Genomic DNA, 18,392 nt, shown 5'->3' with positions numbered 1-18,392 from the left:
ACCTGCATCTAAGTTTTAGAGAATTCACTTAAAATGTGATTAACATTTAGAAAATTCACTTTATTTCTTTATGTACTTATTGTCTCCCTCACCTAAGATTGGAAGCTCCATGATAATCAGGAGTCTAATATCGTGTTCATCCGGTCCCAGTGCCTAGTATCAAAACGTGTGAGATAAAAAATATTAGCTAATTGAATGAAACAATTGATCCATCCAGAAAGAACATAAATATAATCTAAATCCTATAATAATTTGTCAGAGAAAATACATTGTATGTCACCTTAAAATGAGATAGAGACACTTTATATATACATTTCCTCTCCAGTCACGGACCGTGCCAATTGTTATGAGGCCAGAGGTTTGCAAATAGCGTGTGTGAATGTGACCCCTTTGGTTTCCTCAACTGTGCTACTGTGTATCATGGGGTGGAATTTAAATGGTTTGGCACCAGTTTGGTTTTTTATGTTAAGTTTGAAGGAAAATTATGCTCTTCTACATAACTGTACTTTAGTTCTTTGTTCTGTAATGTGTTGAAGAATATTAGCTGATGTATATATAATTTCCAGGATGATCTGTTTCCTCTTTTTGAAGAAATTTTTCCAATGTGCTTGTCCCTTAATTGTACCTGATTTTACTTACTTCATAGATGTGAGTTTAGCATGCTAGCCTTTGCATAATGCTTTATTTAACCCTATAAAATGTGAGGCCATGCTTATACATGAAAATAATCCAAATATTGCTTTGCATTTTAATTGCCTATGAGCTTTATGATGCTCAAATATCTTTGTCACAGAAAATAACTTGAGATAAATTCTGGGCAATTCAGATTTGCCAAAATTATGGTGTATTTTAGTTATTAAACCTTGAAATGGAAGGTTGTCAGAGATAATTAAAAGGATCAACTGAAGTTTCCCCTAAAGTATGTACCTCCTTCAATCCTGAAACATATTTTCTTTTTTTGAGTTTAATACATTTTCTGAATGCTATTTTTTGAGGGGTAGTTACATTGATCCTAAAGCTAAGGGCACTGCCACATCACCATTACCTTAATGTCTATTGATAAATCCAGTTGTTGTTGTTGTTGTTGTTTTGACTGGGGAACTGAATTTTTAAGTTTGTTTAATTTTTTTAACACCTTTACTGGAGTATAATTGGTTTACAATGGTGTATTAGTTTCTGCTTTATAACAAAGTGAATCAGCTATACATATACATATATCCCCATATCTCCTTCCTCTTGCCTCTCCCTCCCACCCTCCCTATCCCACCCCTCTAGGTGGTCACAAAGCACTGAGCTGATCTCCCTGTGCTATGCAGCTGCTTCCCACTATCTGTTTTACATTTGGTAGTGTATATATGTCCATGCCACTCTCTCACTTCGTCCCAGCTTACACGTCCCCCTCCCCGGGTCCTCAAGTCCATTCTCTATGTAGCAGTTGGTTTCTTAATGATGGCCTTCTTCCTGGCTTGCAGGCTGCAGCCTCCTCACCATGTACGTATACATACACCATGTACGTATACATACACCATGTACGTATACATACACCATGTATGTATACATACACCATGTATGTATACATGGTGGACAGAAGCAGCTCTGATATTTCTTCCTCTTCTTATAAAGACACTAATCCCATCATGGGCTCCACCCTCATGACTTTATCTAAACCTAATTAGTGCCCAAAGGCCCCTCCTCCTAACACCATCACAGTGGGGGCTAGGGCTTCAATATATGAACTAGGGTAGGGGGTGGGGCATAAACATTCAGTCCATAACACAGATCAATGGGAAAAGATGAAATGTTCAATTAAAAATGGTTATCCATATAGAAAAAGATTAAATTGGGTCTTAATTTAAAAATCAACTTCAAATGGTTCTAAGACTCAAATGTCAAAAACAAAAACAAAACCCAAAACAACGTTCAAGCTCTTAGTGGAAAATACAGGTAAATGGATTTTAGACGTTGGGGTAGAAATAATTTCTTTAAAAAGACACTGACCATAGAATAAAAGATTAATACATTTGTAATAAAATCAAGAAACTTCATTCATCAATAGACATCTTAAAGATGGGAAAAGGTACAGACCAGGAGAGGATACTCACATATACACACTGACAAAGAATTAATATCAAGGATATATAAAGAACTCCTACAAACCAGTATAAATAAAAATAACAATAGAAAAATGGTAAAAGACATGAACAAACATTTCACAGAAGAAACATATAACCAATAGACGCACAAAGAGATGTTCTTTTGCTGTAATTAGAGAAATACAGATCAAAACCAAGATAAGGTAGATTTTTTTGTTTGACAAAAATTTAAAAGCCTGACAATGCCAAGTGTTGGAAAGCATGTGGATAAAGAGATTCAGGCCTATATATTGCAAGTGCATGTAAAAATCAGTACAACTACTTTGCGAAATAGTTGAATATTAACTATTAAATATAACGATTACTCCTAGATAAATACTTGAGAGTTCCAGAATTTCTATTCCTAGTTATATACCCAAAAGAAATTCTTGCACATTTGCATCAGGAGGTATATATAAGAATGTTTATATTGACAGTGGGCAACAGGAGCAAAAATCAGGAAACAATCCATATGCCTATCAACTGAATGAATAAGCTACGGCATACCCACAAAATGGAATGTTTTACAGTAGTCTAAATAAATGAATTACAGGAACACAAGATTATTGGATTTTAAAAATAAATATTAGAGAAAAGTACCAAAGTATCACATACAGTATTTTACCCTTACTATAAAATTTAAAACAACTAGAAAAATATATACATGGGAGTAACATATAATACGAAAAAAAAATTCAAAGGAGCAAAGAATGATGCATATAGAACTCAGGATGATAATTACCTTCATTTGCTGGGGGCCAGGGAGTGGTAGGAGGGATCATTTGTACGATTCGATGTATATTACTACCAAGGTCCTGGCATTTGTGGGGAGGTACTGTGTTCACGAATTCTTATTACTATTTTGATAGATAACTACATATATAGATATACAGCTAAATGATATTGGATAGGTAAGTAAATAAACAATGCAGGTCAGGTATGGACTAATGATGACAGTTTATCATAATCCAATTCTGTGATCTTGAGGTCCAACAGTATAAAAATAAAACAGCACATGTGAGAGAATATAAAGCACACAGAACCACCAATGAAGTATTCTTGCCAAAAATGTTTAAGCTCAACCAAGCCTTTAGACCTTCTCTCAAGGAGTGAAAGTCCTGAAACCCAGGAGACTTTCTGCCTAGTTCTTCGCAGTAACAGACCAGAATCAATCTGGAGGAAAAACTCTTGGATATAGTGCAAGGCTCTTATCGACGTGGTTCAGCTTTGACTCCAGACGGCAAAGAGAAGTGGAGAGGCAAGCATAAAAATAGAAGCAGAGAATTAAAAATAAAAAGCAGTGTGTGCTAAAATCCTTAATACATTACAAAAGACAGTAATGGCACCACAGCAGCCTCCGGACTCAGAACCGAAGACTTATCCTGCTGCACGGCCTCTTCATGACCAAGTGGGCACCTGAGTCCAAGTAGATTCCCATGTCTGGTGCTAAGGAGACAGAGAAGGTTTTTTGTGGGCAAAACCTCCAAGAACCTATATCGGGAACTCAGAGCACGGGTTGAAGGGTCTGCCATTCATCGAAAGGCAGAAAGGAGTCTTTGCTCCGAATGGACAAAAGAACCATTTGCAAATCAATGAGCAAAGAAATTAAGTGGAAGGATGCCCCGATTAAAGTCTGCTGGTTATTGAGGAGGACCCAGTGAAACTACTTTAGGTTGGAGTAGAAATTCTCACTATATAGACAATTATCTGGCTTCCCTGTAACAGAAATAATACTCTTTCTGAGTACAATTTTCCCCCCACAGAATGTGCAGAATTGTTAACAGACATCAATTTTCTACAAAACTACTTACCCACCTGTAAAATTTTTTGTCTCAAGGTGCAGACTAAAGCCAGTAATACCAAATTTTCTGAAGTGGTTTTGAAAAAGCCATTATATCTGTGGCAATGAACAGAGCATCAGAACAGATGATACTCCACCAACCTTGAAGAGATAGGGACACAGGAAGATCCTAGTCCGCCTTTTAAACATCATTTACACCATTCACAAGGAGCCTGTATTTAAAAGTGCTGGCATTAGGAGGGCGCTGAAAACACGGTGGACCATGGAGCTCAAAGGGCAGACCACAGACTTAGATGACAGTTCCAACACTAAAATAATTTACTTTCTAAAAAGGCTCTCAGAGGCGATTCCTGGGCCATTCCACATGAATTTGGAGAGATCAGAGAGACCAGAGAGTCATAGACTTTGAAAACAGGAATTTCAAAGCTCAAAGGATGCTTATGTTGGAAACGCAGGCTCCAAACAGAGGGTACTTTCTGGCTTGAGCAAAAAATCTCCTGTGACTGTTTTAGGCACACAACAACTTCCTGATAATAATTATCACCCCTTCTTAGAGATATGGGCCAGAAGAAAAGAACCTACTTTTCTTACAAGTTCAACAACTTGGGGACATTTTCTTGTTTAATTCAAGAAAATGATCAGGTTTGATACTCCACTGCCAGATATGGTCCTTCTGAGATATTACATATACTTAACTGCTGTAGGTTGGTATTGGTATCCCATGAAAGCTGGAACAGAGAATGAATTTCTAGCTACAGTATCACTATAGCATTGCAAGATGCATACCATCTGGCCCTGACAGTAGACCAAAGGGTATGATAAGGTTTTTCAAAGTTGAGGGATACCAGGGAGTTCCCTGGCAGTCCAGTGGTTAGGACTCGGTGCTTTCACTGCCGTGGCCTGGGTTCAATCCCTGGTCAGGAACTAAGATCCTGCAAGTTTTGCACCATGGCCAAAAAAAAAAAAAAAAAATTGAGGGATAGCAGAGAAAATTTTAATTTTAAAAGATACATGCAAGTTCATAGTAGCACTATTTATAATAGCCAAGACATGGAAGCAACCTAAATATCCATCAACAGATGAATGGATAAAGAAGATGTGGTATATATATATATATATATATATATATATATATATACACACACACACACACACACACACACACACACACACACACACACACACACACACAATGGAATATTACGCAGCCATGAAAAAGAATGAAATAATGCCTTTTGCAGCAACATGGATGGACTTAGAGTTTATCATATTAAGTGAAGTAAGTCAGACAGAAAAAGACAAATATATGATATCACTTATTTGTGGAATCTAAAAAGGTGATACAAATTAACTTATTTACAAAACAGAAATAGAGTCAAAGACTTACGGCTACCAAAGGGGAATGGGGGAGGGAGGGATAAATTAGGAGTTTGGGATTAACATATACACACTACTATATATAAAACTGGTAAACAACAAGGACCTACTGTTTAGCACAGGGAAGTATACTCAATATCTTGTAATAACCTATAATGGAAAAGAATCTGAAAAAGTATATATACATACACACATACACACACACACACACACACACACACACACACACACGTATAACTGAATCACTTTGCTGTACACTGGAAACTAACACAACATTGTAAATTAACTATACTTCAATAAAAAATAATTTTTAAAAAGTTGAGGGATAAATTATACTATGTGGAAGTAAACTTTAAAATAAGGCTAGGCATCAGAAATGTGGATTTCACCAACTTAAATCTTAGAAATAAATACCATCTCACCTCAAAATAAATAAATAAAGAAATACATAAATAAATAAATAGTAACCTGTGAGGTGATGGACATTAACTAACCTTATTGTAATAATCATTTCATAATAAACACGTATATCAAATCATAACATTGTACACCTTAAACATGCACAATGTTATTTGTCAATTATACCTCAATAAAGCTGGGGAAGAAAAAAGAAAGAAATACCATGGAACTAATTTAAAGACTACAAAGAAACCACAATATAAAAACAAAAACATAGTTAAGGAAAAGATTTTATACACACACATCATTGATTTTACATACACACACACACATATACACAATTTGGATTCTATTTGTTTGTTCTAAATTGTATTCTACAATATCACTCTTCTGCCTGTAAAACAAACATCTAGACCATCAGATCCCTGAGAACAGAAACCAGACCATTAATATCTGAATACCCAGAGCTCAATACAGTATACTGTAAATGGTGTGAATTCAATAAATATTTTTATTTAGGTAAATAATTTAATGATAGAACACTCAAAGTTCTTTAAACACAATATTTCAAGTTATTATATTTTTGTCTGAGTACAGATCTGAAGTGGTACAAATTGTATCTAAATATTGAACCATGAATTAAGCAAAAAGAGTGGAAAACAATTCTTCTGACTTAGGTTTCACTTCCTTACTCCCACTCTTGCTTGCCTCAAATGATTTCTATTGAAGATATTTAGGTAAACCTTTAATGGACAACATGTGAAAAGGTCCATTGACAATAGAGCTAATTGAGACGAGCTCATGGGTACTGAGCAGGGGGCCTTCGGACTCTGAAAGGTCCACTTCCTGTAGAAGCCATTCCTGTTTTCTTTTCTGCTTTAATCCAGACCTGCTTGAATGAAGCCTCACTAAGTAGCTACTGACCACTTACATACGTAATATATAACTTAAATGTATAAATAACTTAGAAGTAAAGTAGAAAAATGGTTTTCTTTTAAAGAAGAAGCAAATGGAAGACCAGCCATCGCTCTGGAGCACACCAGGCATGACACTGAGCATCCCCTCCCCAAATGTCTGCCCCAGCCCGCATTTGTCAACATCCATCACCCTGACCCTCTTGCCTCTGGCAATGTGGCTAGACTTACCTCGGAGGCTTCACAGATAGAAAAAAGCTGAAGGAAACTGGGGATTCCATACCAGGTGTACATTCCGCCAGCAGTGATTGACACACACGCTATGGACGATCATTAACACTGGGAGCCTGCCTGTTTTCAGCTTTACAGGCTGCTTAAGAACACTTCTTACTGAGAGAGACTCTGCTGGTCTTGGATCATCATGGAATGATGAGGCTTACTTTAGTAAGAATGACCCTCTTACACTATAGGGCCAAAGAACAGATGCACAAGTGTGTAGGGATCAGATGAACTATTTTTTTTGTTTTTGGTTTTTGTCAGTGCCTAGATACATACATATGGTATAGTTTAATAAAGTTGCTTTTCTTATGTTTCATTGCTTTGTAAAGTCACATCATATATACAGTCATCAGTAAAACTCACAGATGGCCAATACAAAATTTAGAAGTTTCCAATACTGTAAAAAAATGACGAGGAGTTATCAGCCCTCAGGTAAACTTCAGGATGGGTCAGCCCTCACATTAATCACTGTGGACTGCAAGCACTAAGTTCTGTCCAGTTCTATTTGAGAGGAGAGGACTTCATCCACTGGTAACGTCACCTGATCACCATCAGGGAACAAAAAGTTCTCATGGCTTTGGCACTCTCTGTTCCCTGGAAGGGTTTCTGACTGGTGGAGGCAGAGAGGACAGTGAACGATCCAAAGGGGATCAACAACCCCTAAATGGGCCAATAGTACATCCTGGAATCCTACCCAGTCCAGGACCCTGAGACTGGAAGCTAAGAACTGTTGTCAACTACATGGGTCTTCATCCAAGCACAGCAGCACAGCCCCATCCCTCACCCCTTCCTCAGTCTAAAGTAGAGCAGAGGGGAAGCTCTTTGGGAGAGGAGAGGAAGGAAATTTGGTACAGACAAAGGCCAGGCTACTTCCCAGAGGCCTAATTCTCTAGGCCACACCTAACTAAGAGTGTGGAATATGATCCCACTTTGAAGATGACTAGCACTATTTTAAGAGTAGAACATCTTGGGAAAATCCAGGATGCCTACTCTGAAACTTTAACTCGAGACTGTGGAAGACACATCAGTATGCAGGTATATTCTCCTCTTAAAAATCTATATGACACGGGCTTCCCTGGTGGCGCAGTGGTTGAGAATCTGCCTGCCAGTGCAGGGGACATGGGTTTGAGCCCTGGTCTGGGAAGATCCCACATGCCACGGAGCAACTAAGCCCATGTGCCACAACTACTGAGCCTGCGCGTCTGGAGCCTGTGCTCTGCAACAAGAGAGGCCACGATAGTGAGAGGCCCGCGCACCGCGATGAAGAGTGGCCCCCACTCGCCGCAACTAGAGAAAGCCCTCGCACAGAAACGAAGACCCAACGCAGCCAAAAATAAATAAATAAATAAATAAATTTATTAAAAAAAAAAAAAAATCTATATGACAGAGGCCGCCCTGGTGGTCCAGTGACTAAGGCTCCACGCTCCCAGTGCAGGGGGGCCCAGGTTGGATCCCTGGTCAGGGAACTAGGTCCTGCATGCCACAACTAAAAAAAGATTCTGCATGCTGCAACTAAAGATCCTGCATGCCGCAGCTAAGACCCGGTGCAGCCAAATAAATAAATAAATATTTTTAAAAAAATCTAAATGAGAAAAAATATGAAATCTTTCCATTTGCGACAACATGGAGGGACCTTGAGGGTATTATGCTAAGTGAAATAAGTCGGACAGAGAAAGATAAATACTGTAGGATTTCACTCATATCTGGAATATGAAAAACTATAATAAACAAACAAAACCCCAAATAAATGAACAAACCAAAACCAAATAAAACAAACATGGCATTATAGAGAACAGAATAGTGGTTATCAGAGGGGGGAGGTAAAGGAGGGAGACAAAGTGGATAAAGGGGATCAACTGTATGGTGATAGACGAAAAATAAATTTTTGGTGGTGAGCACATTGTAGGGTATAGAGACGTAGAAATATAATGCCATAAATCAAGGTTACCTCAATAAAAAATAAAATAAATCATTGTAGATGAAAAAAATGTAGATGGATATTTTCGTTTTCAAGCACCAAAAACTTTTTAAAAACTTTAATTGGCTAATATAGTGCACATGTTAAGCAGACTTTTAAAGAGACCCTACATCTTGAGTGGGTTAAGTAATCATTTATAACCATCTTGAAACATGTTTAACTCGGTTTTTCTGGTGACATGAGATTAAACATGGAAACCAAACTGTGTTTCACTCACAACATATAAGCAAACAAACTGCATGTACATGTGTAGATTTATGCAAAAGCCCGGTGATACAACTATATTTAGCTTTTCAGATTAGGTACATACGGCCACCCACTCACCCTGTATTATCTCACCAAACACAAGAGCAGCAACTTTTCTATTTCAATACAATTATGGGCAGAAATTATATGATATAAAGCAGAGGTTCTTCCGTAAAGGTTAAGATTTAGCATATAAGCAGGGAAGACGAAAGCAAAGTTCCCATGAAGTCAAAAATAATACCACACTGGTCCAGTGCTCCATGAAACTCTGAGTTAAATTATAGTCCTCAAAGGCGTGTACTTGGATCCAGATTCACCAAGACACTTCAGTGTGCTTCAAACTGGCTCATCATCATCTTCCTGCTGTATTCATAAGCCAAAAATAGTGCCGCATTGGCAGGGAACGCTCGAATCAAAGTAGCTTTCAGACCAGAATATAAAGCTGCTACTCCTTCGTTTTTCACAACACTTAAAAGAGTTCTGATAAATCCTGCCTGTTTTCCAAACATGGAAAGAACCTGAATTCTGGATTTGATACAATCCACTGGGTATATGACAAGCCAAAGGCAAATTCCAGCAATTCCACCGCTTAACATCAAGGGGACAGGGCCTAGTTCATCTTTTGATCCATCCGAGGCAAAAAACGATCGGCTCAGTTCATAGCCACCGAAGAAGAAGAAATAGCCTGGTACTACTTGAAATAGAGTGCTCGTGAGTCCGTGGTAGAAGCCCAAGGGGCCATCCTTTCTAAGGATACTCTTCACGACGGACCAAACTGTATTATGGCTTTTTGCTATCCTCCCTGACATCTCCAGTTCGTGCATGGTCTGCAGCCGGCACTTCACGAGCTCAGTGGGGCACAGGGCCAGCGCGGCAAACGCAGAGGCGACGGAACCGGCGGCCGCAGTCTGCAGATCATTCAGCTTCGCCTGCTTGTCCAATCCAACCACTTTCCTCAGGAATTGTTGGCAGAAGCCGTAGCACAAGAAGAGGACTGAGTTCTCGGCGACGTAGGCCATCAGCGCTGGCCCGGTCCCTTTGTAGAAGCCCCGCAAGCCCACCTGGGAGTACGTCTTCAGGCCACAGTCGGCGAGGCCCTTGTACAGGCCAGGGAACGTCTGCATCTTCACTTTCATTGTGTCGAAGGGCTGCCCGGTCAGGACGCATGCTGTGCCCCCAAGGGCCCCCGCGGTGAGGTCGATGGCGGCTTGGATGGCAGGATTGGATTTCATGTTCGCCCACTCTTCTGCTGGTCTCCGAGGAAGGGAACTCTCTGGAGCTTAGGAGGGCGTCCCGTGTCCCGCCTGCTCTTGGCTCTCTCTCCGGGGCGGGAGAAGCCGCTTAACTCCAGACTAGGCCGCGGGCCGCCCTCCCCACGCACTGCAATAACCCCCGGCCCGCGGGACCGCGCGCGCCTCTCCTGGCACCCTGCAGCCGCTGCGTCTGCGCCCTAAACCCGTCAGCCGCCCGCCCGCTCGCTCCGCGCCGCCCGGCCGTCCCAGCGCCCGCGGGCCCCGGGGCAGACTAGAGAAACACTTCTAATGAATCTCAATACAGCAATAGAAAGCTGTCCGATAAATTCCTGCGATTACGGCCAGAAACTCTAGGCGCTGCTGCGGCGGAGGAAGACATGCCTTCTTGTTCGGCCAGAGACCCCCGCCTCCCAACTCCCGGCAAAACAAAATGGGAGGTGCTTGATCGCGCCTGGGGTCAAAGGGTCAATCTACAGAGACAAAGGTTTAAAATAGGGAAAATGAACAAAGACTTGGGGGGTTTTACCTGACAATCGGTGGCTCCTTCGGATCAGAAAACCCTTAATCGTCTCCGGAGAGGAATGGCGGCTCCACAAAGGTGCGGGCCGCCGCGCCTCTCCAGGTGTCGCTCTTTGCTCGCCGAGGGTACGCCGGGGGAGGCCTGAGGCGGGCAGATCCCCTATTTCGTGGTAACATCGCCGGGGATCCTGGCCTGAAGCCCTGCGAGCTGGTGGGACGCAGGGCCCTCGTTACTTCTAGAGGTAAGTCAAGGCCTTGTACAATCGCATTGGAAAACATTTATATACAGCTAAAAAACTTGATATAAAAGACCTGTGTGGCTCCAGCGCTCTGTGCGTGCTAAGTCTCGGGGTTCTTGCTGAGGAGCCATGCAGCTTTATGCAGCAGAAGTTCTGGATATAACTGACTACAGGCCTAGTAGGCAAGCTGCAGTTTGGGGCATCAGTGACGGTACCGCTGTCAGGACACACTTATCCTCCCAAATGCTTATAATCCCAGCGTTGGAACGAATTCTCTTAAAGTTTACATTTTAAGCCCTAGGCGGTATTTTACTTTGGGGGTAAAAACAAAATGGTGGAGGGGGCAGAAAGTATGCTAAAATGATTCTTTCATTTAGAAAGCTTTCCTTGTCTGATTCTTTGGCTATCAGTTAATATTTAAAAGTGAGGCACCTAAAAGCAGATTGTGCATGGATACTGTTTGTCAACAGGTAGACTTCATTGTAGTAAATAGTGACTTGGCCTTTTCTTTGGAGAGTGCCCAAATGTATCTGGATTTCTTTTCTCTGGTACCACATGGTTTCTTCAGAGAATAATCTTCCAATCTTGACTGTGTGTGTGTCTGTGTGTGTTTGCGGGGGAGGGGGGGTGCGGGTGGTGTTTACCTTGGGGACTGATTTAATGACACCAAGTGGGAGAAGAGGGTTGACATCCTGCAGTCAGAAAACAGACTTTCACACAATTCCCTTGTTCAATGCTATGGACCCCCAGCCTCCATCTGTGCCTTCTTTGGTTCAATTTACCCAGAAAATAAACTTTCTGTCTGTGGGATGGGTAAGGAAAAGTCATCTGGCCTGAGTGAGATAGGGCTCCTGGACATCCAACAGCTCTGAGCACAGATTTTATCTTACTATTTTTTTTTGGCTGTGCCACATGGCATGCAGGATCTTTGTTCCCAGACCAGGGATGGAACCTGTGCCCCCTGCAGTGGAAGCCCAGAGTCCTAACCACTGGACTGCCAGGGAAGTCCCTGAACACAGACATTAATGAATCCTGTTTCTAGCCTCACACCTTCCCTCTTCCTTGGAAACTGCCTGCAAAAACTGAGCCTCAGTGTCTGTATCAAGTGGGTTTGTTTCTCCTTGGTATACCTCCTTGCAGACATTTAGCATGTAACTTTCTGTGATCTCTGAATTAATTTATCGTTTCTTCATCTGCTTTGGCCTTCTGAAAACATTGACATCTCTCATCCACTGTTGTCTCATCTCCTATTTTCCTTGCCCTTGGAGGTTACTATGTTATATTAGCAGGCTATTTGACAGAGAAAAGAGATTCATGAGAACAAGGTGCCATTTTAAACTAGAAAAAAAAAATTTTAATTTTTTAAATTTAAATTTTTTAAATGTCGTATCACATTTGATGGTTTTTTAAAAATAAAATTTATTTATTTTTGGCTGCATTGGGTCTTTGTTGCTGCACTCGGGCTTTCTGTCGTTGCGGCAAGCGGGGGCTACTCTTTGCTGCGGTGCACGGGCTTCTCATTGTGCTGGCTTCTGTTTTGGCAGAGCATGGGCTCTAGGTGCACGGGCTTCAGTAGTTGTGGCACACGGGCTTAGTTGCTCCACAGCATGTGGGATCTTCCCGGACCAGGGCTCGAACCTGTGTCCCCTGCATTAGCAGGCGGATTCTTAACCACTGCACCACCAGGGAAGTCCCTCACATTTGAGGGTTTTTAAAAAATGTTTTGGTTTTTTAAAACTGTCAATTAATTACCTATGGTTCATTGTTTATCTTTTAAAAGCACATACTGAGTTTTTACGAACACAAGAGATGCAGGATACTACAATAAATCATCAGATGCTTTTGCATTAAATTCATATATGTATATGTTTTGGAGAAACCAAGTTAGTAATCAGCACCAGGGATCATGAGGGCATTAATAGGGAAATGGTCTGTAACTTCATTGAATTATCAGACATAGTTGTGCAATAATACACAGATCTCAAGTTCCATGAAATATATTTAAACAGCTGGACTTGGAGCACATGTACTCCCACGCATACATGGAAAATAATAGCAAAGGAACTTCCAAATTTTCAGTGAAGACCACCACCCTTAACAAGATGCACACCCACATCACATGTTCCCTAGCAATCAGACTGAGTAGCCAGATAGGATTACCAGAGAAAGTAAGGTTTGAGCTGAGGGCTGAGTAACAAAAAGCTAGCCATGAGAGTATCTGGAGACTGTTCCAGGAAAAGGGAAATGTAAGTGTAATATAAGTAAAGCTCTGTAGTGTGAAAGAGCTGGGCATTTGAAATACAGAAAGAAGGCCAATATACCTGCTGTGTGGTAAGCAGTCTTCCTAGTCTGTGTTTTCACACAATTCTTACTAGGTAATAAAAGTTTAAGCAAAGTTCAAGACAGTCCTTCAGAGACATGATTTGTCACAATTTATCCAAATTTTTTTGTCTCTAACATTTGATCTACAAATTCAAAATGTCAGGCTTTATGACATTTAGATGTGAACATAAAGATCCCATTTACCTAATCTATAGAAATAATGCAAAACAGAGGCCACACTGACATGCTTATTGCAGCATTCTGTTAATAGCAAATTTCAAATGGAACAACCTAAGTGACCGGCAATAGGGGAGTGAATAAAACTAAGAATTTGTAAAATTTCTGCACTGCTTAAAATTTTCAGTGAGTTTTTTCTTATAATATTTTAAAACACTAATTTAAAAAATTCAACTTCCATTCATGAACTCAGAAATATTGAAAACCGTAGCCCAACTATACATCACATTCATCAGGCAAGGGAGCTGTGAGAAAAGTGAGTCTCTTTTGGTAACTCTGGATTTACATGAAGGGAAATGGATCCCAATCTTCTTCAGTTAAGTTTTTCTCTTTTGAAGTTGACATAACAGATAATTACTCTTCATTATGGAGGTTTTAATATTTATGCAAAACCAAGCTGTAAATGAATCAAATAAAAAACAAAGCTACAGTAGTAAACTGACTCAGTTTGCTTATGCTGCGGATGTACTTGAAGCAAACTTTGTTTCTGCTGTAATTTATAAACTTTGACTTAGAATGATTCTTTAATTTGAAATCAGTCAACCCCATTTAAAGCAGCTGTTTCTTCACACTTCTACCATTTCAATCAGTCTTTAATTCAAATTTTTAATCCCTGTATGTTCAGACCCTAGTAAATAGGCAATAATAGTTTGCTTTTATTCTAGGAATTGTTCTAAGTCCTTATATGTATCAACTCAATAGCCAACAACTCAATGGCCCTGAGGTAGATAATATTATCACCTCCATTTTAGAGATGAGGAAACTGAAACCAACAGATTAATTTACTTGCCCAAGATCAATCTCAACTAGGTCACTGAACTAGGATACAAACCCAGGCACCACATCTCCTGACCTTGTGATTTTAATCTCTTTACTCTTCTTTAGTAAGTTTACAGTGACTAACAAGGCAAAGTACCTAATCTCAGTGAATTTACAGTCTAGTGAGGACACGAGCAACAGGTAACTTAGACTTTGGTATGCTAGATGCATAATAGTATTTATCCCAATAGACTATTATAGAGAAAGAGTAGTAATTAAACTCCTTGAAAAAAATGTAAATAAGCTCAAGATTGAAAATAGTGAGAGAATGTGGTGAAATCAGGCTGAAAAAAAAGAGTTTAGGATAGTTTAAGAACGTTATTTCCTGACCTCCAAATGGAGCACGTGGATTGGAAACATAATGCAAAGATGACATTTCCCCATTTCTTTGCCTCTGCTATTCCTCTTTTTCTTAAATTCTAACACAACTGCTTCTTTTCCTACAAAACAGAATCCAATTGGTCAGTCCATTAAACCCCAAAAAGAAACCACTTCAGAAGAGGATCTTATACCCACTACCCCTAAAAGAGCAAGACACATTATTAGGTGAAAATTACTTGCTTTTATTTGTTAAAACAACTTTATGAAATGATTTGCAATGCAAAATGTGGAAAACTGCTTTGAATAACTGGGAAAATAGCTACAGCATGGCAAAACATATGTAAACAAACTTCACTGCCACCAGACTAGACTCTACTAATTTATCTCAGATGGCATCACAGAGTAGCAATGGCAGCTTCTGGTAAATGGAGAAACAGCAGCAAAGTCCTGCAGTGAAGCTGTGAAAAATTACTAAACTGAACTGTTCACTACGCTAATCCTACAACTTCCCTTCATTTATCTGTCTATACATTCCTACTTCCTACAGGACAAACACCCACCAAAGTGGTTCGAAAAGACAAATGAGATAGAAATTCACAGTTATATTTGTCTACAAGACAGATCCAATAGAAGACAGTGGAGGAAATTGGGAACTACTGCAAAGTTTTACTATCTAGTCCAGGTGATGAAAACAAAGTTTTTCTTTCAAGGCTGACCACTGTCAGGAATGAAATTAAGTATCAAAACTCTCTTCACTTCTCTAGGAGTGATTCTAGCTCTTCTTGCAAAGAGCTGAGCTGCTCCTTTTCTCGGTCTTCCTTTTGTTTCAGTTCATCCAGCACAGCCTGAAATCTGTTCTTGAGAGCCAGGTTTTCCACTTTCATGATGAGATCCTCCTGTCGCTTTGCCCTGTCCTGGGTCTCTTGGAGCTTGCCTTTCATGTTATCAATCTGTTTCTGAATTCCCATAACCAGCTGATTAGTTCCCTCGTTTTCTTGGTGTTGTTCATCTGATTCATTTAGCTTGTCCTGTAGCTGCCTTTCCAGATCTTCCTCAGTGTCAATGATGTTTATATCTTCTTCATCTTGATGCTGTGTCTCATCTTCATCTTCACTGCTGCTGCTGAGATCATTGAATATCTCCCGAAGCTCATCATGTTCTAATGAGTCATGGCCCTGCCTGTGGCCAGACATTCCTGGGGAAGCGATATCAAGGCCTTGATTTTCTGTTTCTTTTGTTTCATCTTCAGCAATTATTTCCCAACGGGTACTGACAGCTTCAGCATCTGTGCTCAGCAACCGCTTTACTTCTTTTTCCACATCTGGAGACTCAATATACTTCTTCTTTGCTGTCTTACGGAACCTTCTCTTTCTGACATTTTTTAGAGGCAGAGTAATTCCATGGTTCCATATAAACTTTTTCTCTTTGTCCTTATCCTTTTTCTTGCTTGCTTTGGGATCAGCACAGGCAACTGGTTCCTCAACAGGAGGATAGAGATCACCATCAACTGTAGAGACAAGCATCTGACAGACATCAGCTGTCTTGTAAAAGGTTTTTTTATCAATGGTTTTCAAACTTTCCGTAACACATGGCAGATCTACCAATTTTGACGCCAGTGGGACCCGGTCCACTCTGACAATTCCATGACGCCCATCAGGGTGTAACTCAATTGTCAGTCTGTCCTTCAGGTTGACATGACCAGACTGTACCGCCCGCCTCACAGTAGAGGCGTACTCCGGAGGTAGGCGTAAGATAAATTGGCTCTCTAGTTCGTGAGGAGCATCATCTTTGCTCTTACTCATCTTTATTTCTTTGTGACTCACTTTTTCTCTAATAACCACTTGTTGCACTAAAAAATTTCAGCTATTTCAACAGATAGTCCAGTTCTTTATAAATTGAAGTCTTTAATTACAAAGAGTTCTAGGTAGAACAGCAACTAAGCGTCTATTCTGAATTAAGCCCCAAGTCTTTCTAAATATGCTGTGACAGTACCAGTCGTTACTGACACTTTGCCTTACTCAGGTCCATTTAAATCTATTAGCTGCAATACCAAGTTCCAACCTCTAGATGCCGCTGCAGGACAACGCAGGGAAAGCAAATGGCGGCTCCTACGGAACGATTTTCGGCACAGAAAGTAAGGCTCAGCAGATATTCCCAATCCACAAACTCTCCCGGAACAAAGATACGCAAAAAGCGGGGCGTAGTGAGCTCTCTTCGCCTCGGGTACTTACAATCCAGTGACGGTTACAAGTCCAGTTTGTCCGGACAGGCGCGAGCGGAAAAGGAAGTCACTCAGAGCAAGGTGGCCGGGAGCCGAGCGTCTCCTTCCGAATTCCTTTGTTCTTCCCGGCACTTGGCAAAGCGATCCGCTGATTATCGGTGAGATGGCTCAGGACGGGCAACGCGAAATCTCGCCAAGAACCGCAGCTCCGAACGCCAGATTCTGCAACTCCGCAGCTCAGCGGGCCTCCGTCCGTTGCTGCAGACCTAACCGAGAAAAAACAGGTACGTCACCACCCAGGACGGGAAGCTGCTGTGAGTCGCAACACCCCTCGGGCGGAAGTGCGGGCTGCCCCAGCGCGCGCAGGCGCAATGCGCGATTACGCTATCCGGCGGGTCTTGTCGTCTCGCGAGAACTTGGCCTTAACGGGATGAAGAGTATGTTTCCTAAAGAGCTGTTGGTTTAAAAGTATTTAGAGAAAACGGTTCTAAGAAGGACATAGATTCTCCCGCCCGCCTCCGCTAAGCCAGGGCTTTTACCGGATCGCTGTGGGGCCGGATACCTCCTAGGCTTCCGGGTGATTGCCGGAGATAGGGCGTCCGTGCGGAAATGGTGTTTGTTTCTGGAAACATCTCGGCATCTCCACAGGCTATATTCAATCTGGAGCCGATAAAAGAATTCATAACTAACCATACCGTGGATTTTAAAGTACCCAAGTCAGTGGAGTGAGGACATGCAGCCCACTATAATTCTGTGTTTGTTGATTATGAAGATGTCCGTAGGAGGCCCATGACTCGGTCTGTTTCGGGTTTGAAGACCCCCTGAGGGAACAAGGGTGATTCCTCTTTTTTAATTTAATTTTATTTAATTTATTTTTTTATATAGCAGGTTCTTATTAGTCATCCATTTTATACATGTTAGTGTATACATGTCAATCCCAATCTCCCAGTTCATCCCCGCCCCCGCCACTTCCCCCACTTGGTGTCCATACGTTTGTCCTTTGCATCTGTGTCTCAGTTTCTGCCCTGCAAACCGGTTCATCTGTACCATTTTTCTAGGTTCCACATATATGCGTTAATATATGATATTTGTTTTTCTCTTTCTGACTTCACTCTGTGTGAGTCTCTAGATCCATCCACGTCTCTACAGATGACCCAATTTCGTTCCTTTTTATGGCTGAGTAGTGATTCCTCTTTTTAATGTGTTTGACGTAGATATAAATGTAAACAGAGAAGGTAGTGTTCTTCTGGAGGCCCGTGTTCATTTAGGACAGTTGCCTGAAAGACGAATAGTCTGATTAAAGTAGAATATACTTGAAGTATTACTTCCTTCTAC

The 18,392-nt window shown here is 40.9% G+C and overlaps 1 protein-coding gene and 1 pseudogene across 3 annotated transcripts; both read right to left on the bottom strand.

Annotated features, from left to right (window-relative positions):
- Nucleotides 1-8,370: 8,370 nt before the first annotated feature.
- On the bottom strand, nt 8,371-14,418 carry LOC309657165 (mitochondrial ornithine transporter 2). 2 transcript variants are annotated; one of them, XM_082454284.1, is made up of 3 exons: nt 11,595-14,418; nt 10,906-11,134; nt 8,371-10,446 (listed from the first exon to the last, which is right to left on the bottom strand). In XM_082454284.1, exon 3 carries the CDS (start codon nt 10,356-10,358, stop codon nt 9,453-9,455), a length of 906 nt encoding a protein of 301 aa, XP_082310410.1. In that variant the 5' UTR covers nt 10,359-10,446; nt 10,906-11,134; nt 11,595-14,418; the 3' UTR covers nt 8,371-9,452. The 2 variants fall into 2 exon arrangements, with proteins under 2 accessions (XP_082310410.1, XP_082310409.1); XM_082454283.1 differs by having other exon boundaries at nt 8,371-11,134.
- A 636-nt stretch (nt 14,419-15,054) lies between these two features.
- On the bottom strand, nt 15,055-18,352 carry LOC309657155 (transcription initiation factor TFIID subunit 7 pseudogene; annotated as a pseudogene). Its single transcript has one exon. The product of its transcript is annotated as a transcription initiation factor TFIID subunit 7 pseudogene (transcript).
- Between the last annotated feature and the right edge of the window lie 40 nt (nt 18,353-18,392).

This window comes from Balaenoptera physalus (genome assembly GCF_965194825.1).
Source record: "Balaenoptera physalus genome assembly, chromosome: 3".
NCBI lineage: Eukaryota > Metazoa > Chordata > Mammalia > Artiodactyla > Balaenopteridae > Balaenoptera > Balaenoptera physalus.
This window is presented reverse-complemented; position numbering and strand designations above follow the sequence as displayed.